Below are 23,058 nucleotides of genomic sequence, written 5' to 3' on the forward strand. Positions count from 1 at the left end.
TGCACTGGTTGTGTACACATCGCCATGAGGTTTGCTGGGTTCAGAACTTCAGAATTTAGCACACGCGGCTGCCACAATCCAGTGCAGACATTTCCAGGTGCTACATTTCTGCTTTTTGAGTGATATCTTCTTAAAGAAAACAACACAACCTCACCTTTTTATGTATTTACTAAATCCCAGCTGCTCTGAATATTTATAGAGATTAAGAAGAAGAAGTGTTGGTTTTTATATGCCGATTTTCTCTACCTTTTTAAGGAGAATCAAACCGGCTTGCAATCTCCTTCCCTTCCCCTCCCCACAACAGAAACCTTGTGAGGTAGGTGGGACTGAGTTTCAAGAGAACTGTAACTAGCCCAAGGTCACCCAGCTGGCTTCACATGGAGGAGTGGGGAAACCAACCCGGTTCACCAGATTAGAGTCCGCTGCTCATGCAGAGGAGTGGGGAATCAAACCTGGTTTGATTCCCACCGCCCTTAACCACTACACCACGCTGGCTCTCACCAACCTGACAAAGGATTCCAGATCACATTTCCAAATCAAAACATCCTCCTCACAGGCCTATCACCGATTATCTCATTCTGATCAACAGCAGCATCCTAATATCCCAGTGCTGGATGTGACACTGACACTGTTAGTTGGTATCCTATGCCCACTATTCAGAGGAGATAAAAATAAATAAAAGTCAAGGAGCAGACAGCTTGCACCGTGCTAATGATGCCCTTGTGACAGGCAGAGACAAAGGAACCCTCCACTGTAAGGAGGACTGTGGTATGTCTGAGAGGAGCCCCTGAATCAACACTCACCATGGAGCTCCACAGATGCAGGTTCGAATCCCCTCCTGCCATCACCTTCCATCTTGCCCAGCACACACACCTATGGACACTCCAGCCACACCTTGCTTGAAAAGATGCACAAGAACAGACGCCGAATGAAGTGTGTGGTGCTAGCCATATAGAACATTTTATTTTAGGCCATATCCTATCCCAGGGCTTGACAAATTTTCTTTGGCTCTAGGAGCCAACCCAAATTAGCTGCTTGCAGAGGACACACAAACTTTTATCTGGCTGCTAGAGGCTGGGAAAGAAGTTTGAATGCTACAGGGCAAACTAAGAAAACTGTTACATCTGTTTCTCTAAAATTTTCGTTCCTGCCTCTTGGTTCTAGACCAATTCCTGCCCCTTCTAGATCAATTCCAGCCAGCGTGGTGTAGTGGTTAACAGCGGTGGTTTGGAGCGGTGGACTTTAATCTGGAGAACCGGATTTGATTCCCCAATCCTCCACATGAGTGGCGGATTCTAATTTGGTGAACCAGGTTGGTTTCCCCACTCCAACACATGAAGCCAGCTGGATGACCTTGGGCCAGTCACAGTTCTCTCAGCCCTGCCTGCCTCACAGGGTGTCTGTTGTGGGGAGGGGAAGAGAAGGTGGTTGTAAGCTGGTATGATTCTGCCTTAAGTGGTAGAGAAAGTCAGCATATAAAAACCAGCTCTTCTTGCTCTTGGCTTACTCACTGCTTCCTTAGGTACCTTGACCTGACTGGTTACTTTCTTATGTCTCTGTGAGCATTACACTAGACCTCTACCCTTAGCCTCACAGTTCAGTCTGATGCTTGCCTTGAGTCATAGTTGGGATCTTGCCAAGGCTTATCTATAAGAGGTACCCTTGGCAGAACCTCCCACACGCTGAAAGGTGCCAAGCGGTGACAAAAGCTGAGAAAACAGCATGCTATAACAGATAATTCTGTCCTCATCTGCTCTTGAAATATGTATGTGAGGTAGGGAGAGGAAGAGTGTACATAACTGACTCTGTGTACATAAACACAAGAAGGGTCAATGTTTGAACCATAGCAGGGGATGGGTACTTTCAGTAGTTGTATAGAAAAGTGAACTTTAGTAGATACTATTTATCAGGAGGAGGTGAAATGCTGTATATGCTGACACAGGACACTGCTTTACACTGAGTCACAGCATTGGTCTATCAAAGTCAGTCTTGTTTACTCTGACTGGCCGTGGCTCTTCAGGGTCTCAGGCGGAGGTCTTTCACATCACCCACTGTCTTACCCTTTTTAGAAAGGAGATGCCAGAGTCTGAACTTGGGACCATCCACATGCAAAGCAGATGCTATACTACTGAGTCCACATTCCCTCTTCTGCAAAGGTATTTAAATGGACAGGAGTCTGGCCACCCAACCACCACCAACAGGGATGTAAAGGGTAGGCGGTAGTTGGCCAACTGACCTAGAGGCAAAATCCTTCCTCGGGACTGGCCTTGCGTCTTTATCAGACATCTGGTATGCGGACATCATCTGGTGATGCTTTTCATGGATCACCTGCTAGCTGCTGGCAAATGGAACTGCTGATGAAGAGACAGCTAATGGAGCTGGTTCACATGTTAAGAACCCAAAACCACTGGGGTCAGTGGAAAAGGCAGCACAGAATTGTTTTAATTAATAAATAATAGAGGGAAGAGACTGTCCCCTTTTGAAACGGACTGTTGCTGCCTATAGCTTTTATCTCAAATAATTTATGAAAAGCAAGCTAAAAATATCACAGCTGTCTCTGACCAGCTCACTGGGCAGCATCAGTGTTCGGCTACTGACAGCAGCCTGATCTTATGAATGTCTGCATGGAAATAAATCCCTAATAAAATCTGGTCTGAAACACTGGGTTAGAAACGAGCTGGGCTAGTATGCTCAATCCAAAGGGAAGGGTCTGATTGAACCTGAGGGAATTCGGGTTGCAGTCAGGCTAAGGAGAGTACAGGGTGCCGCTGGCCAGGAAAACTACCCTAGCCTGCTCACCTACACTTAAGCATAGTTTGATTTGCAGAAATTAGCAAGCGAAGCTCTGCTGTTGAAGGCACACGAGCAGGGATCAGCAAAAACAAAAAATGGCAAGCCTAGAGGGCAAAGGTGCTCTGGCTAGGGCTGCCCTCTCTGTTCTGAGGAACATTATCATTATTAATTTTAACCATCATACTTTGATTTTTTTAAAAGCAAAAAATATATTTTTGCATCTCGGGATGTCAGTTGTGGATTGCTTATGTTTTTTACATGTAACATTTGCACTGAACATGATGAAGTGGCCCCCATTAAGGTTTGGTCATAAACATGAGGCTCTGCTGTTGTCAGAGGAAATATTAACGTACACACAACACTAAACCACAGTTCAGCGCTACGTGAACTGACAACGTGCATCCTCTTTCCCTGGTGCGCTGTGGATCCCTCCATTCCTCCCTATCTGTCTTCGCAGAAAATTATAGTGGGCTGTTACATCTAAACTGGCAAACTATGGTTCAAGCTGCTGCTTGCCCTCAAAAACCAGAACTAGAAACCACAACTAATTTGTGGATTTGTTCATGCAAGGAGAATGAGCTTAGGGTGTGCTATACAAAGGAGAATGACAAGTTGCCTCACAGGGGGTGAGGCCTGAAACAGGCACATATTCTAAACTTTTCAGAATTGCCAGAAAACTCTCACTTTTCACATTTTAAATAGCATCATTTATTTCAACTATACATCCTTACTGGCCTAGCACCAAATTGAGAAGCGTCTTGGAGCCAGCTACTGACTGCAGCCCCCGACCCTGGCCACCCTTGGCATGCAAGTACCACCCCTGGACCTTTTTACTATGATGACCTTAGCATACAATTAAACATGGGGAGACAGTGGCTGGAATGGAAATGGCCACAACTTTTATTGGTTACAGCATCAGGCATTTGGCATAGGGGCTGGGTACTAGGCATCGGCCTGACCTCCTTGCCGACCGATGCATCCTACTACCAGCCCGCCTGCTGGGAGTGGCCTGAGATAGCAGTATGTGGGACCCACCTGGGCAGAAGGCTGCTCTGTGGTCCCCTGTCATTTGGCAGGAGGCCACCACCCTGACAGCCCCCGACTGGGTATGTCCCTATTCCAGGCCTCCCCCAAAACCCCTTATTAGGGTCCCCAGAATGGGGGAAAGGGGGCACATTTTCCCCAAACTAGATCCAGACCCATGCCAAAATTGCCAAAAGTTGTGACAAATTAACATGAAATTGACATAACAAATAAAAAGCCCAAGTATAGGGGGAGAGGGAGAACAGGACAAATCAGGAAGCAGAGTCAGCTTGGCGCAGGGAGAGGGCTTCTTAAATACCTGGCTGGTGGATCCGAGTACAAAAGCTCAGGTCTGTAGACTGCCGGCCAGGTCAGCCCCTATTGAACCAGAGCCTGATTGGCCTGTTTGAAATATAGGGAAGACCGGGAAGGTGTGCAGCAGGGCAGGAAAAGCTCCAGCTGGAGTTAGAAATGCCATGGCTCCTTCCCCAGCTTCCCCACCGGCCACCATTTTGTGGCGGCGTGTGCTGGCTGCCCAGCTGAGCCCCCGGCACTCCCCATGACCCACGCCTCACCAGACAAGCCCCTGAACCTTGTGCCAGTTCCCAACTCTCCCCAGCACAGTTCAGCAAACTGGGCTCGTAGGTGAGTCTGAGCGTCAAAACAAATAATCTAAAGCTAGATAACCCTTTTAAAAATGGGATGCCATGAAAGGGGATTTTTCAAAATGTTCTTCAGTGAACCAACCATTTCACACTCTTATTACAATGAGGAGATGTTATCAAATACAAATCGATACACACAGGAAGTATATAGTGATGCTCTTTTAAATGCCCTCCAAAAGAACAGCTTTTTTCTTTCCAGCATGTTGGAGAATTCAGGGCATTCTGCAATTGTTTGTTTATTTGTTTAATTAATATGAATGTTGAATAGGGCTGAATTTAGGCATTGCTTTTTCTGAATGTAACATTCATCCATTTATAAAAAACCTCATTGTTGGGATTAAAATTTAAATAGAAATTTATTAAAAGCTCTCTGTGAAGACTTATTTTTGTAGAACGGGGAAGGGATATTGCAGTCTCAATCCAAAACTGCTTCCACACGATAACTCTCCATGTAGCTTCCTTGCAAGGGAGCATCAATTTATTTATTTGTTAAATTTATAACCCGCCCTCCCCAGCCAAAGGTCAGGCTGAGGGTGGGTAATTTGCCAGTTTCCCCCTTGACTTTCCTTGCCTCGGTCCCCAATGGCCACCAATTCCCTCCACACACAAGACTGGAGTACCTCTGGGGCTCTTTGTAAAAAATCAGCATTTGACATATCACCAGGGCCTTATAACATCATAATGATATATCTGTTAGGTGCTCTGACTCACCAGCTTCTATTTTATCTCTAGCCCCTTTTGTCAAACCATTGGTCCATCAAAGTTAGTCTTATCCACTCAAGCTGGCAGCAGCGCTCCGGGGTCTCAGGCAGAGGTCTTTCACATCACTTACTGCCTGATTCTTTTAGCTGGAGATGCCAGGGATTGAACCCGAGGCCTTCCACGTGCCAAGCAGAGGTTCTTTCACCCGAGCCACAGCCCCTCCCCAATATCTATTGCAATATCTGTTGCTCAGATATAAGAGGAAAGGTGAATCTCTGCAATGAAAGGAGCTAAATACTTGCTTCAAAAAAGATAGCTGGGAATTCAGAGGACCTAGTAGATAGTCATACCATTATTATGTCACAGTGCTATGTCATTTGCCAACTGTTTTTAAGCCTGAAAAAATCCCTTGGTGGCTTTGTGGAAGGAAAACTGTGTTGATGTGGGCAGGACCTCAGAAATGTTTACCTTCCCCTCCACACAGTGTGCAAACTGCAATTTTTTCCAAAGAAGATTATACCAAAGTAAGTATGGGAAAGGTCAGAACAAAGCAAAGGAAAATAAAAAAAAACCCAGAATGATTAGATGGAGTCGTGTGGATGCTAAAAAAAAACAAAAAACACTCCTCTGTGTGGAATCAGCTCAATTATACCCTCCCACACATATGCAATTCTATTATAATATTAAAGAAAACTGTGTGTGTCTAAAGTGCTGTCAAGACACAGCTGACTTATGGTGACCTCAGCAAGGGGCATTCAAGGCAAGTGAAAAGCAGAGGTGGTTTGCCATTGCCTTTCTCTGCAGGGTCTTCCTTGGTGGTCTCCCTTTCAAGCACCAACCCTGCTTAGCTATACCATGCTGCCTTCCTCCAAAGAAAGGGAGGAAATCACTAGGAGACCAGTAATGGATCTCACACATAACATGCAGCTTGACCTCCAGATATCATTTGGCAGAAGTTCCAATAGGCAATTAATAGAACACTGAGAACTTTCGGGGGACTTTGGGCAAACTCCAATGCAAAGAACAACTTGTCCATCCCCACCTACCTTTCCAGCTGATTCTAAATGAAAAGCCATCCAACTACAATTATCCAATGCCTGAAGCAGCTTGCTGGGGAAGGACTTTGTGACGATTTGCTAGTTGCTCAGAAACTGATCTAAAAGATAGCATCACTTCTCTCCTCCAACACCTGCTGTTGAGCAAGGATAAAGGTGATCTGAGAGAAATCCACAAGATGAGATGGGAAAATGGTCAAGAAATTCAAGCTGGGAGTTTAGTCTTTTCCCATTTTCTGTGGCTTGTTTCAGCCAGTCTTCCCAAGGTTGTAGCCCCCAACTAGGGTTGCCAACCTCCTGGTGGTGGCTGGAGATTTCCTGCTATTACAACTCATCTCCAGGCGACGGAGGTCAGTTCACCTGGAGAAAATGGCTGCTTTGGCAATCGGACTCTATGGCATTGAAGTCCCTCCCCTCTCCAAACTCTGTCCTGCTCAGGCTCCACCCTCAAAATCTCCAGGTATTTCCCAACCCGAAGCTGGCAACCCTACCCCCAACACTCTTACACAGAATGCTTTGAGCATTGAGCCCAAATGTATTTCTCAGGAATGACAGCGGGTGCCACCTTATCACAGGACAGATGTAAAAATGGCTAAGGAAGGGATCAATTCAAGATGCTGGGTAAAATGGGAGGGGCCCCCTACAGATTATGCACCATGGTGCAGACTTTACCAATTCCTCGCGTGACTTTCTGTAGCACATCTGCCAGGCTGGAACGACTCTCACTCTCCTAGTAATTATTTCTGCACTTCTGGGGCTATCCGGAATCACATCCAGAGCAGCATATGAAATATCCACAACTTTGCTTTACGATCAAGGCTCTCGGGGGGGGGGGGGTCTTGCTCACTATTTTGCCTTGTTTATTTAGAATACTTCCACACTGCAGAGTGCTGCTTGAGGCAGCTTAAAACTGAAAACCACGGCATAAAACACAAGCCATTAAAAACACAAGCAGCATAAAACTATCCATAAAACAGAGCTGACCATTGAAAAGACAATAATATAAACCCCTAATTAAAATTAACTGTTGTTGTTCTAGAATCAAGTTTAATAGGATGCTGAAAAACAGTCATAATCAGGCTAGAGATATACTATTCCCGGATTTGGCTTTTTAAAAATACCTCCCTTTTTTGTTAGAGATAAGATCAAAACTTACAAATATATTAACACTTTTGTTCCTGTTGACAGCTAACCGCTTTGACTGCCCCCTTTTGCAAAGTTCACATTGTTGGAATATGCAAGGCTGTCATATTAGCTGTGACACATGGGATGCCATAATTGATTGACAGCACAGTATCACACACAGTATTGTCTGGAAGCAAATCCCAGCTACGTATTTGGAAGGGTCACATAATAACATCTCCCTGCTAAACACTGGTTAGCTCTATCAACAAGCCTACATAAGAGGCCTTTACAGAACTGCTGTTAATCATTTCTATACCCTGTGCATGGTCTTAATTCTACCCTGCCTTCTCCCAGGCAAGGAGAAAAATTGTTACGGACTTTTCTGAGTCTTACTGCAGACATTCAGCGTTTTCACTGCTCAGATAAACTGCACCTGCTCAAAACATTTTTTTAAAAAATATGCCAGCTGGTGCTGCCAATGTTATTTGTTCTCAATTTTCTCCTACTTTGCCAATAAGTAGTCTATGGCTGAATGTGCCATTCTGTGTAAGGATGTAGGCAGCAGAAGCTGCAAATAGTGTTATTCTGCTAGCCCCACTGTCCTCACCAAGCTTCTGAACATACCCATATCTGACTTTCATCTACCGTCCTGAAAACATGCTTACTTATCCCACATTCAAAAGAGGACACTACATAATCATGTAACATTTGGGTTTTCCATCTACCTTCTTAAAAATATGCTTACTTGTTCCACAGTGAAAAGAGGGCATTACATAGTCATGTCATATTTGCATCACATAACTTTTTATGTCCATTTTGTGTCTTGGTCCAGACTGTGCCCAAGGCGAGGGAGTATATTGGCTAGCCCCAATTCTACTTCTGTGCTTTTAAATCCCCTGAGACCCCTTTCCTCTAGAAAGTAGAAACAATCTACCACCACACTGGATAAAATTCAGCACTCGGTTTCTGGGAACACAGAAGACAGTCGATAATTCTACATCAAGGTATTAAGGATCAACTTCTGAAACAAGTCATACACTTGCTGACTTGTAAATCTTTCGAGTGGGATATGTTTATTCTTTCCAGTCAATATTTTCTTTTTATTCTGAAGTCAAGAAACCTTGAGTGGTGACATTTTCTTATTTTCTTTTAGCTTGGGTGACTTCCACAGCGTGTGTGTGTGTGTATGAAGTTTTCAAGCACCTTGTTGAAGTTCCAAAGTAGCTTTTCATTAAATCAACCTCTCATGAAAACATAAAGCCTATTGTAGCCTGAAATGTGCAAATTATTTCTCTCCTACATTCTGTATACTGCTATGATTCACACATGGTACAACTAGTGGTACATAAGCTTGAAGGTGCTCTAACATTTGCAGGATGCGCCTAAAGAGAAGGCAGAAGTAATATTTTAAGAGTGCTTGGGAGGTGACTTGATAAGGTGGTCATAATTCTCCAGATAAGCATACTCTTTTATGCTATGAAATAAACAAACAAAAAACATTTTGCATGGCTACTAGCCACAGTGACTAAACTGAAGTTCCATATTCAGAGGCAGCAAACCTCTGAATCCCAGTACCAGGAAGAAGCATCAGGAGAAGGCCTTACTTTCCATATTCTGTTTGTTTGGCCTTTCACAGTAACTGGTTGGCTGCTGTATGAAACTGGTTGCTGAACTAAATGAAGCACATCTGATCTAGAAGGGCTCTTATGATCTTCTTAGGCTTCCCTTTAGCATAGTTCTGTTTGAACCATGGAAAAGCAGACTATGGGCAAACTGTATTTGAAAGGGTGTCAGGCCTGCTCGCTGTGTCTGGGGCAGAGTTTGGGACCGAGTTTGTACAGCCAAAACTGGTAGAGCATCCCTTTGCGCCGGGGTGAATAAGGAGACCGTTGGACGGTCGATTTTCACCGGGTACTGGGGAAGCCTGGAAAGGGCATCAGCCAGTACGTTCTGCTTTCCAGGCACATGCTTGAGCACAAAACAGAATTGAGCAAAGAAGTCAGCCCAACGCTGTTGTTTTGCGGACAGTTTGTGGGCCCCCGTGAGGGCCTCTAGATTTTTGTGATCAGTCCAGACCTCAAAGGGGGTCCTGGAACCCTCCAGAAATTGCCTCCACGTAGTGAGAGCATGGTGGACTGCTGCAGCTTCCTTCTCCCAAATTGGCCAGTTCAGTTGGGAGTGCGCAAACGTCTTTGAAAAATAAGCACAGGGGCGAAGAAGACGGTCTGGCCCCCGTTGCAAAAGAGCCCCCCCCCATAGCTACGTCAGATGCATCCACTTGTACAATGAACATATGGTCAGGATCAGGATGCTGCAGTACGGGTTCAGAAGTGAAAAGCTGCTTGAGAGTTGTAAAGGCAGTTTGACATTGATCTGTCCAATGAATCTTGGCGGTGGGCAACGTGGCAGAGACCCCCTTACCCTTAGTCTTTAGGAGGTCGGTGAGCGGCAGTGCCACTTGCGCAAAGTTGGGAATGAAACCACGGTAAAAATTGGCAAAGCCGAGAAACTGCTGCACTTGCTTGCGGGTGGAGGGAGGAGCCCAATCAAGTCTGTACTTGATTATATGTGGCATACAGATACAGTCTGTACTTGATTATATGAGAACACCAGAAAAGCAGCAGCAATACAGTCTCATGAGATAATCCCAAACAGTCTAGAAACACCAAGGCTCCCACGGGCACCCGCTAGTTTCAAAGGGAACAGGAACGCGAGCGTTTAGAGAAACAGTCCTTGAATGGGAGTCTGTGAGAAAACGAAACCATCTCAGACACAGCGAGCAGGCCTGACATTGGGTCAGTTAAGGCTGCCAACTCCAAGGCTGTTGTGTGTGTGTGTAAAGTGCTGTCAAGTCGCAGCCGACTTATGGCGACCCCTTTTTGGGGTTTTCATGGCAAGAGACTAACAGAGGTGGTTTGCCAGTGCCTTCCTCTGCACAGCAACCCTGGACTTCCTTGGTGGTCTCCCATCCAAATACTAACCAGGGCCGACCCTGCTTAGCTTCTGAGATCTGATGAGATCAGGCTAGCCTGGGCCATACCGCACTAGGTATTCCCAGCGATGTATCAAGAGTTTGGAAATGTTATAAAAAACATTGCTTTAAAAGGGTTTTTGGATACTACGGCTAAAAATGGTTGGAAGACGTCTTCACAGCTAAAGGGGCCAAACAAAGTGCAAACAGTATTTTTTATAATAGTTTCAAACTCTTAATACACCTGTGGGAATACATAGAAAGTGCGAACAGTATTTTTTATAACATTTCCAAACTCTTAATACATCATTGGGAATACCTAGTGGGTTACCGTACTTTGTATTCCCAGCGATGTATCAAGAGTTTGGAAATGTTGTAAAAAACATCGCTTTAAAAGGGTTTTTGGATACTACAGCTAAAAAATGGTTGGAGGATGTCTTCACAGCTAAAGGGGCCAAACAAAGTGCGAACAGTATTTTTTTATAACGTTTTCAAACTCTTAATACATCAGTGGGAATACACAGAAAGTGCGAACAGTATTTTTTATAACATTTTCAAACTCTTAATACATCGCTGGGAATACAAGTGTGGTAACAGCCCTAGTGCGGTAACAGCCCAAGCTGGGAAATTTCTGTACATTTGGGGGTAGAACATAGAGAGGTACCTCAGTGGGGTATAATGCCACATAGTCTACCCTCCAAAGCAGCCATTCTCTCCAGGAGAACTGATCTCTGTCAACTGGAGATCAGTGGCAATTCCAGGAGATCTCCAGGCTCCATCCAGAGGTTGGCAACATACCCTCTCCATGTCTTTAGATTCCTGGAGAAATGTCACAGCTACTTTAAAATTGCTTCTGATTTTATTTTTCTGGCAAGGTGACAGATGAGTGTATATATACATACATAGATCAGGTGGGTGGCCATGTTGGTCTGCAGTAGAAGAGCTAGATTTGAGTCAATTAGCACCTTAGAGACCTACAAGATTTTCGTAGCATAGGCTTTTGAGAGTCAAAAGCTCCTTTAGGCGGATACCATCATCAGATATCTGACAAAGGGAGCTTCGACTCCCAAGAGCCTATTCTCCAAAAATCTTGTTGGTATCTAGGGTGCTATATACATACACCTTGCTTTGAAAGAAAGAAAAACACACCGTCTGCTGGATACACAAAGTGGTAAGGCATGATGGAGGGATGACATGCCTCCTTGGCCTGGGAAGCAACTTGCTGATCCTCCACCTGACTTGTCAGCACGGATGCCTACAATGCAAGCTGTGAAGCGGAGTTCATGAGGTGGGTGAAAAAGCCTCTGTGACATACCCAGAGAAAGCTAAACCAGTTTTTTACCTTCACGGAAGGCCCGCTGTACACATGCAGAGCAATGAGAAGTTTGACCCCAGGGTTCCTGCTAATTCTCAGCTAAAGCGTATGCCGTGGGCATTGCTATTTTGGAACTCAGCTGAACTCAAATCCTGGTCAGTGAAACAGCCGCCTGGGCAGGGAGCTCTCCCGAGACCTACAGAACTCACCCTCTTCCTGCTTTTGGGATCTACCAATCTAAATACCCTCCGATAGCCCCATTCAGGCTGGTACGAGACAGTCATTTGTGATGCACTTTGGGAAGGCTGCAACAATATGAGAGAACCAGGAGGGGGGAATACACAGCAACAGAGCTGTCTGATGACATCTTGAGCCAAACACTGGCAACATCCGTTTCTGCGGCTTTTCAAACAGCTGGACAAATAACCCAACGCATACTGTCAGGATGAAATCCTTACATCTGAGGAATTTAGAAATCATCTAACCTATGAAATTTGCACAAGGCATGTTCCATCGTACATATCCTCTTCGGGCCTGGTAAATATTGGAGGGGCAAATCTCACCTGTATCCGAGGGAGTGAGCTCTAGTCCAAGACAATTTATACTAGGATAAGGATTAGTCAGCCGTAATATTCTAGCCCTCAGGGGAAAGTACGCCTGTAATGTGGTCTTCCAACAATACAGGCAAAATACTTTGGAAGGGTCATTTTTCAGCACATCTAAAGGTGCCAATGAATAACCAGTCATGTACATTTTGGGCAGAGCACATGACAGGCTTGCCTTGAGCTTCAGTGTGCAAGGGGCCAATGCAGGAAGGCTTTTTCCCATGGCCTAGGTGTGAGATTAGGCATGTGTGTGTGTGAAGTGCTGTCAAGTTGCAGCCAACTTATGGTAACCCCTTAAGGGGTTTTCAAGGCAAGAGACTAACAGAGGTGGTTTGCCAGTGCCTTCCTCTGCACAGCAACCCTGGTATTCCTTGGTGGTCTCCCACCCAAATACTAACCAGGGCTGGCCCTGCTTTTGCTTCTGAGATCTGACGAGATCAGGCTAGCCTGGGCCATCCAGGTCAGGGCGAGATTAGGCATGTAGGGTATTCACTTGCATGATCTCCTGTGCCTCCTTTTATATGCCATAATTTATTATTATTATAATACAGCACCATCAGTCTAGATGGCATCTTCCAGAGATTGATAACTCAAAAACAGCCAGGCCCCTGCCTCCAAGGAGTTTACAATCTCAAATCAACACTAGGCAAATGATTTGTAATGGAACAAGTTGCAGTTAATCAAATGTTAGTGGGTGTCAAACTGTTCTCTAGTCCCTCCCTGTCCCTTTTACCAATAATAAAGAATAAGTAGACCCATGTACTTTTTTGACTTCCCTGCCTTCACAGCCTCAATCTATTTAAAAAAAGAGTTTGATGTACTGCTAGAACTTTATAATGTTTTCTGTTCCCGTACAGAAACTACAGAAGCATTAATAGTAGGCTGAAAAGAACACCGTGTAAAATGATGTACTCTTATTTCATATTTTCTGCTTTCCTATAGTTGGAGAGTTCTTTCTGCACCATTCTCTCAAACTGCTGGGCCAAGGAACAAGTTACTTAGGATAGTCTTTAGTGCTGCTTTCCCCAGAGGGTGTTAAGCGGAGTCAAAATTTACATATGACAAATGTAACTGAGACACAGTGGAGAAGGGCCTGGTTATCTAGATTCATCAACAGTTGTAAGAAAATATTAAAACCTCTTACTGATTTTGAGAACACCGATGTAGGGAAACACTGGAGGCAGCCTGACAATGGCACGTTTTATGGCTGTGATAAAATGACAGATTCTGATTGTAATGATGAAATTCTCAATGGACCAGCTGTATTGTCTGATCTCGCTGCTTGTAAAATAATACACACAGTAAATAAATAGAATACAACTCTTTCTCCAGTTGTTCTGCAGATATTGCTGGCAACAATGGGCATGACACGCACATCTTGATCCGATGTACGTTTAATCAGAAGTAAGCCTTTCCGAGTTGCTTCCAAGATTACAGCATTAATGTATTAGTGGTCTGATCTCATGGGGGTGATGGCGGACTTTAGGCTGCAGGTGACTGAATGCCCTTTCAGTCTTCCAACATTTTTTATATGTAGACAATGTGATCAGACAAAAGTGTTCTAGCTTAGAAAACTAGTAAGCAAGGTAGAAGGCTACGTGCAGAGGCTTTTTTTTTTTTTTTTAGATAAGGAATCATGTGGGCCTCCATTCTACAGTCTGAAGTAGTATAGCCCAAACACAGGATCACAACCTCAGTGAGAACTGGGTCTGCGATTATACAGGGATTTGCCATATTTCTTTATCTCAAAAGGATAACTAAAGCTGTTACTCATGGACTCTTTCCTGCAGATTAGAACGAACTCATGATTTCACACCACTCTGTAAGAAGAGATTACTTGCAAGCAAAAGAGAAGGGGTAATAGCTGGTTTCAGCTTAGCCCTTTTAGAGCCAGTAATGGATGTAAGCTAAGTTAGTACAAAATCTCTGTCTGTTGCACATGGAGCTCAGTGGAAAGTCTGCTGACAGGCACTGGAAAGTCAAAAGAACAGAAGCAAACCTGGATCACATTGCACAGGTATGAAGGAAGAATTATTCATTGCGCAACTGTTAACATGCAAGAAATGGCACCAACTATTTTTGCCCAATTTGTAGCCTCCCTTCCCATTTAAGCACTTAAAAATATATTACTCCTTTAAAATGCATAGTTTTAGGGATGCAATCCTGTGAGCACTCACTGGGGAAATATATCCTGTGAGCACTCACTGGGGAACATATATCCTGTGCACACTCACTGGGGAATATGTCTCACTGAAATCAAGTGGGACTGTTCCAAGCAAGCATTGAGCTACCTATCTCTTACATAGCTTTCTTCTGTAAAGGCATCCCTCCAATTTTGCAAAAAGGACACATTTTCAGCATTTCATTTTTATCTTGCATATTTATTGTGTTTATTGTCTAACTAGTCTTTCTACCGGCACCTCCTCTTCACCCTGCTGTACATATAACGCAGAGAAATAAGCTACATGCCGGTTACAGCACGGCATGAAATGACTCAGCTGTGTCATTTCAACGTTCTTGTCGCACAATTTGCTGAAAACATTTTTATGCATTAAATTCCGGGTACAGCGGTACCACATTTCTAGGAAGCAGATCATTCCATACGTGCTGTGTTTATTTAGGCAATTTATGATTGCTGTTAGTCTTTTCCCTGGTAGGAGCCCAAAGCGATTTACAAGCATACCTAAGTACAATTCAAATAAAGAAAATAAAACGCACACAATGACATTCTAGACAGGTTCTGGATCCAGTGTGCTGGTACACTCAAGAGGCACAGGCTGCGAGACATGGGCTTAGAGCCAAAGACCAAGCGCCCATTGTCTCTTGCCAAAAGGTCTGTGTGCCCACTGGGGCTTTATAACTGCAGAAAGGAAAGGAACAGAAAAGCTCAGCCTCTGTTTTATAGCTAGCAGCCTTGTTCCCTAGGGTTGCCACCCTCCAGGTAATAGCTGGAGATCTCTTGCTATTACAACTGATCTCCAGCCAATAGAGATCAGTTCACCTGGAGAAAATGGCCACTTTGGCAATTGGACTCTATGGCATTGAAGTCCCTCCCCTCCCCAAACCCCGCCCTCCTCAGGCTCCACCCCAAAAACCTCCCACTGGTGGCAAAGAGGGATCTGGCAACCCTATTGTTCCCGGATTCTCCTCCCTGCTGCTATAGGTAGTGATCTGAGCCATGTTCTTTTCCCTAAAAGTATTTATAACATCATATATATGCAAATGTTTTAGACTTGAACTTCATGAGAGTATGAACTATTATTTCTTTTATGTTTGTATTGAATGTATTACCTTCACTGAGTACCTCAAAACAAATATAAAATAATTAGATAAACCCTACCGAAGTCTGAAAGAATTTTGCTCTCTCTTTTTATTGGGGATAATATGCTTGTAATCATAATCAGTCAATTCCTTGACCAGTTCTCTGCCCACAAGTTATCTAAATAGTTATGCTGTAAATATGTACTTATCTAATGTTCAATTATGACCATGTTTTCTGGTTCTCTTTATCAACCAACTGCCTTCCTGTTTTGTTTTATTTTTCCAAATCACAGGTTCTCTTAAAGTTGCCCTTGGAACCTGACATCTTTGGTGTTCCCCCAGCCTTCCTAATCAAATGACTTTATATGATTCCTAATCAAATGACTTTGCCCGGCACAGCCCAGCCCAGATCCTGCACAATGTTGTGCTTTGGTTCCAGACTTCTTATGTATCCTCTTACAGAATGGATACACCTTTTGCATCCTCTAAAAAATCTATGCTGACTGATGCTGGTGCTATTTATAGCTATCTGGAGTTAAGGAAGAACAATGAGACAGCCACATTTATGGATAATGCCAAATTATTCAGAATATCAAACTGAGCAACAGAACAACAGACGCCTTTTATGCAGGGACCTTTCCCCGCGGTCACCCCCGCCGACTGCTTCGGGGCTTCCTTTTGATTATGAATGCCTTTTCCACCCGTCAGAGGTCACCTCGCTCACCCTGCGCATTTTACCCATGTTTTCTGGATGCTGTTTTAGCCAGAATCTGGAAAAGGTGGGAAAAATGCGCAGGGAGAGTGAGACCTCTGACAGGCGGAAAAGACATGCATAATCAAAAGGAAACCCCGAAGCAGTCAGTGGGGTGACCGCGGGGAAACGTGCATAAAAGGCCACAATGAACAAGTGTGCACACAACACCATATTGAGACAGTTGTAAGGCAAAATGAGTGCACCGTAAGTATAAGTATAATGCACATGTTTCAGCAAATGACCCAACTTTGATGAATGTTGACATGCAAATATGAATGCTAGTCATCTGACAGTTTTGGTGAATGCTCAATAAGAATTAGTTATCTCTCTCTATGAACAAACTACAGAAATTAAGGTAACCATCGCCATTCATTGTATCTCTAAGTTTTAGGGCATTCACAAAATTAATGTGAGATTGCTGTCATTTACCAGATTTCGGACATTTACTGAACTATATGCACATTAATGTCCACTAATAGTAACGATCCAGTGATACCCATATGTAAAAATATATGCTGCTCATGACTAGTACCATGTGCAGTAAGTTGACAGAACAGCACATTCACTTCCAGATCCAGAACTGAACAACCATTTGTGGTCAACTGCAGAGCTAATCTGTCATCCCAACAACACTGGTTCCCTTGTTAGCCTAAATGCAGCTACAACCTGTGACAGTTTACAGGTCGACTTCTGGACTGGTTTTCCCTCCCCATATACAACAAGAATCAGTGCAGGACATGAACCTGGAACTGTTGTTCTGCTCAAGTAAAGCCCAATGGTATGTATTATCCAATATAAAGGAAACCAAAGAGGCTGACAAAAAGCCTAATAAATAGGATAAAGGCTAATAAATAAATGATAAAAAGAATTTATAAATAATAAAAAATATATTGAAAACAAATGTGTTTGGTTTGAATGGCTTTTTATTATTTGTAACACATTAAAGCTTTGTCAATTTAACATATTGTTAATTTAACCCATTAGACTTTATTTTATTATTAGACTTTCTCAGCCCATTCTTGGGGGGGGGGGGGATTCAGTGACAGCTGGAGCGACTCGCTGCCAGTGCAGCAAGCTGAAAAAGAGAATAAAAAAGGATTTTCTGAAGAAAAAAACCCATGAAACTTCCCATAGAGTTCCCGAGGCTGTGCCACAATTTTGTATCTTGATGCCTGCAAAATGGTGTGTTTTCAGCCTCAAAGGGCTTAGGATGCTGCCTAAAGGCAGCTCCACCCCAGGGAATGCCCCCACCCCCCCAGCCACAGCCTCTTACACTGGGACAATGCTGCCGGGGAAGCAGCATGGGTGCCCAAGGCCTGCACCGCTGCATCTTTCCCGGGGGCCGGCACAAGTCTCCCTGCACCAGCGTCCATGCCACTCTGGACGATCCAGAGTGGACGATCCAGAGTGGCACTTACACCTGCATAGGGGTCATGCCAGTTCCTATGCAGCTCCACCCCCCTTCAGGATCACACGGTTTGTCAACCTCTTTGGTTACTTGGTTTTTCTGAGCTGAAGTTTTTTTCTTCCCCTTTCTTTTTTTGGTTTTGCCACCCAATGCATAGATCAGTGCTAGTGTATTTATAAAACACAGGCTGTTACCATCACTATGACTAGTGTTATCCAACTTTAAAAAGTAGATAATGGATAACTTCTGATCTCACTTCACCTCTACCACTGCAGTCCCCTCACCAATATTATCCCCAGGATACAGGGAACCCCAAGAACAATGATGGTCATGAGGCCAAGTGTCTTGTCTTATATCATCAGCTCTTAATTTTCACAAGGCGGAAGTAGTAGAATCATCGGACTTAATACTGGCCGTTTTGATACAACTACCCAGGTTCAATGTTGTAATAACATCCGTATATGTACCCCCCCACACTCAACACAAAAATATTCTACTCTCCTATTGGACTTCTTTATCAACAATTTATGACAACTTAACCGCTCAGTACCCTAACCTCCCAATCCTGATTCCAGGCGATCTAAATGCCAGAATTGGCCCAAATGATGAACAACTGATCAAGAAGTGGTTGGGAAATAATCTTGAAGAATTCATGACTCCTTATTTATACAACAGAGATTCCAAAGATGAGACTATCAATACTGCAGGTCTGAAATTGTTTGACTTTTCTATCCAAAGAGGGTTATCTTGAATGGTCAAAGAGGAATAAATGGAAAGGGGACTTAACTTTCTTCGGACTTAGGGGAGCCAGCTTGATTATTTTATTATAGCTGCAGATTATTTCAATCTAATTGGGAAAAGTGGAAGACTATTTGGGAGGGGACCACCTTCCAATCTCCCTAAATCTCTTTACTCCCATAAATAACCATTTACAAGATAAATATTCATACAAACTGAATGACAATTTAACAACTAAATGTCGTAATGTGTGTGTGTGTAAAGAGCCATCAAGTCGCAGCTGACTTATGGTGACCCCTTTTTGGGGGGGTTTCATGGCAAGAGACTAACAGAGGTGGTTTGCCAGTGCCTTCCTCTGCACAGCAACCCTGGTATTCCTTGGTAGTCTCCCATCCAAATACTAACCAGGGCTGACCCTGCTTAGCTTCTGAGATCTGACGAGATCGGGCTGTACCATGCTGCCTTCCCTCCTAAATGTCATAATAGATGGTCTTTAACCATCGAGGAGGCAGTAATAATGTTGAGCATGATGTGGGGAGGTCTGTAGTGAGAGAGGGGAAATCAGCAAAAAAAATCACCCCCTCCACCAGTGGGAATATCCTTCTGCTGGCAAAAAAACCCCAGCACTGGATACACAGGCTTGGATCCTATTACACAGTTTTCTTCATAGTTTTCTATGGCCTCAGGAGAGGCATTCCTCCGCTGCCGGGCTCACTTCCTCTTCCGCTAGCACGGGCTCAGACTTACCTGCAGAGCCCCTGTTTGCAGGCATGTGGCGGGGGATGCACCTGAGCCTGTGGAGGAATGTCGGGTGGTGAGGCATGGAGCAGCAGAGCCCACCGGGACCCAGGGCAGTCGACCCAGGAAGGTGGTGCCAGCACATGGCAGGCGGAGCGAGGCTTGCCATGCTCCTGCAGCTGTACGGCCACTAACAGCCTGCCCCCTGGTTCAAATAGGCCAATCAGGGCTCAGGGACGGGCACGATGTGAGGGCAGACCTATGTGTTTCCACCAAAGTCCACCTTCCCAGCAGAAAAAGAAACCTCTCCTCGCCCCATTCTGCAGTCTGCTTCAACACTTCCACATACAAAAGGGCTCCTTGAAAAGCATTTATCTTGCTCATACAGAAGTGCCGTGGGCAGAGGAAACAAGTGCTACAGTGGTAGAACACCTCCACAGCAGCTGTAGAGAAGCACAAGGGGGAATATCTTAGGATCCAAGCCCAAACATTTAAATAAATAAAATACTGACAGAACTCAAGAGTTCTCCCAGTGAAACTGACTGGCAGTGGATTTAGGACAGTCAAAAAGAAAGTACTTCTTCACCCAATACATAAATAACTTGCTGCATTCTCTGCCACAAGACCAATGATGGCGAGAAGCTTATTAAAAAGGGATTCGACAAATTCTGGGGAAATATCTTTATCAACAGCTGTTATCCACAGTAGCTATATCAAACCTTCACGTTCAAGGGTGGTCTACCACTGAATATCAGACCAAACTGTAGAGGAGGTCCCTGCCTCGTGTCCCATCTGGGGGCTTCCTGAAAGCATCCTGCTGTCCACTGAAGGAAACAGGATACAACTGATAAGCCCGTAGTCGAGCAGTGCTGTTCTTATGCTACATTTTTTACACGTGGAGGTGCATAAAAGCACACCTCTCTCTCTCTGTTTCCCCCTCGATATCTGATCTACACAGGAATACAGGGAAATCAGGATGAATGAAGATTTATGCCAGTTAAGCTTTTTAGATTGCCCTCCTCATAAACACACGTGCAGACGAAAATGAACAGTGAATGTGAGGAAACGTTCAAGTACCTATGGCTGGCAAAAACCCAGACTCGTAATCTCTGCTTGGTAGCATTAGTGGAATTGATGTTGTCAGCTTCTGGGAATCGATCCCATTCCCACTCAGTAGGTGACCACAAACTGTATTTTTAGTTTAGGAGAAAAGCATCAGGATCCATTCCACGATGAATCCAAGAGACGACATGGGAAGATTGAACGACTGATCAGAAGGACAGCCAGTGGGCAAATGTGTCAAATATCTAGCTGAAGGAAGCCAGTATTATTTTCAGTCACAAGGAGCAGCTAATACTGACATTAGGGGCCCTGTGAAATAATAATACTAGCCTTACTGATATGATCTGTTGGTGTCCAAGAGCAAAGAGTGAGTTCCCCCTGCACTATTAAAATAGCTCCCTGTGGCTCAGGACTAAGGTTAGCAACATCTTCTGTGAATGCAGACTCGCAAAAGAGAAAGTGAGATTTAAGGATAAGAGATATCTGTGGCCCCAGAATATAGATCAATGTAATCTTTTAATTTGGTCGTGGCCTGTACTCTCAAAATGCTTAAAGAAGAGGTGCTCAGAATCTCTCCCCGCCCCCATTTTCCTTAAGTTTATCAATAGGATATTTGCAGCACGTATCAAAGAAACCTGAAAGTCAAAATTATATTTCCATACCTGTTTAAGTGACACGACGCTTGTGCACTTCCAACGCTGTGAACACATGAGGTCACAGTGAAACATAACATCCATGGAATTCTCATGGCAGCATGGCTTTTCCTACGCTAACAGTGCAATCCTAAAGAGAGTTACTCTGGTCTAAGCCCATTCATTTCAATGGGGATTAGACTGGAGTAACACTGTATAGGATTGCACTGTAAAAGTGGTAGGTGTAGCGCAAATGTGTGCGCAAACTCGCTAGCATTTGGAAATGCACAATCTGATTCAGTGTAACAATATCACCACAAAATCAGGGGACACGCCAAGCAAGCAATTCAAGGGCCACTTGCTGCACAGTCCAAGGAAAGGACTGGAAGGCAGAAGGGACCGCAAACTGGGGAATCAAGCAGGAGCCAAGTGCGGCCTCTAATTGGCCACCATGGAAGGAGGAGAGCAGTCACCTATTCTCTACTGCACTTGGGCGCCACCATTGCAGGTGGCCACAAGGCAGTATTATAGCTAGAAACTCAGCACGGATTAGGTAACACAAGGGGCAAAGAGGGTAAAATTTTATGAAGGGCTGATTCTGGACTGGCTCCTCAGTCTGACTAACTCATTGCCTGACTGCAGAATAAACTGCTTTCAGACTCTCAGCATAACCCACCTAACGACAGACTTGACTGCCTGATTGCTCCCTGGTTTGACCACTGACCATGTGATCGCAGCCTTCTAGATCACCTCACTATCAACACAGTCATATTTTGGCTTTTCCTGCCTCCCCTTCCTTCCTCAACACTCCGCATATATCAATACAACCCAATAAGTGGACGCTTCGTTTTTAAACACAACATGCCAGATCTTTAAGTATTAAAGCCACAATCAAAAACAGAACAATAACACTCAAATAATTGTTTCGTTGCATTAATTGTGTCTTCGCACAGAGGCGCACATATAACGAGGGCAGCTGCAGGTCACGAGCATCTCCAGGACAAGTCCCCAATGAAAGCTTAGGCAAGTATCTTATGACTAGGAAAAAAGCATTACCTTCCCATTTTCGCTGGCAAGCCCTCGAGTGCCTGCGTTAGCTGTCTCACGCTCACCAACATTTGTGCTCATTAAATCTCCTTCCTGCACAATAAAGCAGGACTGAAAGGCTGGCAAGATTTCTTCAAGCTCCCCATTTCTTACCTGGCCGCGTGCAGTTCTCTTCTTCAAGCGACATGTTATCTGATGCCATCAATCTTCGATTTCTCCATACTTCTGACACGACACTTTTGTCGACAATAGCTGACTCTTGTCCTGCATCAAAGAAAGACACAGCATTTGTACTGGCAAAAACTGCTGCTTATAGATGTTGAGATAAATGCGTATTTTACTAGATTAATGTTAGAGGAAACTAAAATAAAGGTGGCATCTTCCGTTGGCACACACTATTATAAAAGGATGCAGAATGAGAGCCAAATAAGAACATAAGAAAAAGAGCCAAATAAGAACCTAGGTCCATCATGTCCAGCGGTCTGTTCACACAGTGGCCAACCAGGTGCCTCTAGGAAGCCCACAAACAAGATGACTATAGCAGCATCCTACCTGTGTTCCAAAGCACCTAATATAATAGGCATACTCCTCTGATCCTGGAGAGAATAGGTGTGCATCATGACTAGTAACCATTTTTACTAGTAGCCATGAATAGCCCTCTCCTCCATGAACACGTCCACACCCCTCCTAAAGCCTTCCAAGTTGGCAGCCATCACCACATCCTAGAGCAGGGAGTTCCACGATTTAACTATGCGTTGTGTGAAGAAGAGTTTATTTTTATATGCTGACTTTCTCTACCACTTAAGGAAGAATCAAACTAGCTTACAATCACCTTCCCCTCTCAACAACTGTCACCCTGTGAGGTAGGTGGAGCTGAGAGAGTGTGACTAGCCCAAGGTCACCCAGCTGGCTTAATGTGGAGGAGTGGGGAAACAAATCCAGTTCACCAGATTAGCCTCCATCGTTAAGTGGAGGAGTGGGGAATCAAACCCGGTTCTTCAGAACAGAGTCCACCGCCCCAAACGACCATTCTTAACCACTACACCATGCTGGCATACTAAAAAAAAACACAACCACATCCTGATTGCATGGGTGTTAAACACAGGGGTTGTAATCAGATGTCCAGTTTAAGTATGATTTTTTAAAAATGTGCACAAATGCAGT

The 23,058-nt window shown here is 44.3% G+C and overlaps 1 protein-coding gene across 1 annotated transcript in view; it reads right to left on the minus strand.

Moving 5' to 3' along the window:
* SLC24A4 (solute carrier family 24 member 4) overlaps positions 1–22,154 on the minus strand; it is a 94,736-nt gene extending 72,582 nt beyond the window's left edge. Inside the window, exon 1 of the mRNA XM_056851693.1 lies at positions 22,048–22,154. Coding sequence (XP_056707671.1) covers positions 22,048–22,096 — 49 coding nt within the window. The 5' untranslated portion in view covers positions 22,097–22,154. The remainder of the gene's footprint in view (positions 1–22,047) is intronic.
* Positions 22,155–23,058: the final 904 nt, after the last annotated feature.

Source organism: Euleptes europaea, chromosome 6 (assembly GCF_029931775.1).
Source record: "Euleptes europaea isolate rEulEur1 chromosome 6, rEulEur1.hap1, whole genome shotgun sequence".
Lineage (NCBI taxonomy): Eukaryota > Metazoa > Chordata > Lepidosauria > Squamata > Sphaerodactylidae > Euleptes > Euleptes europaea.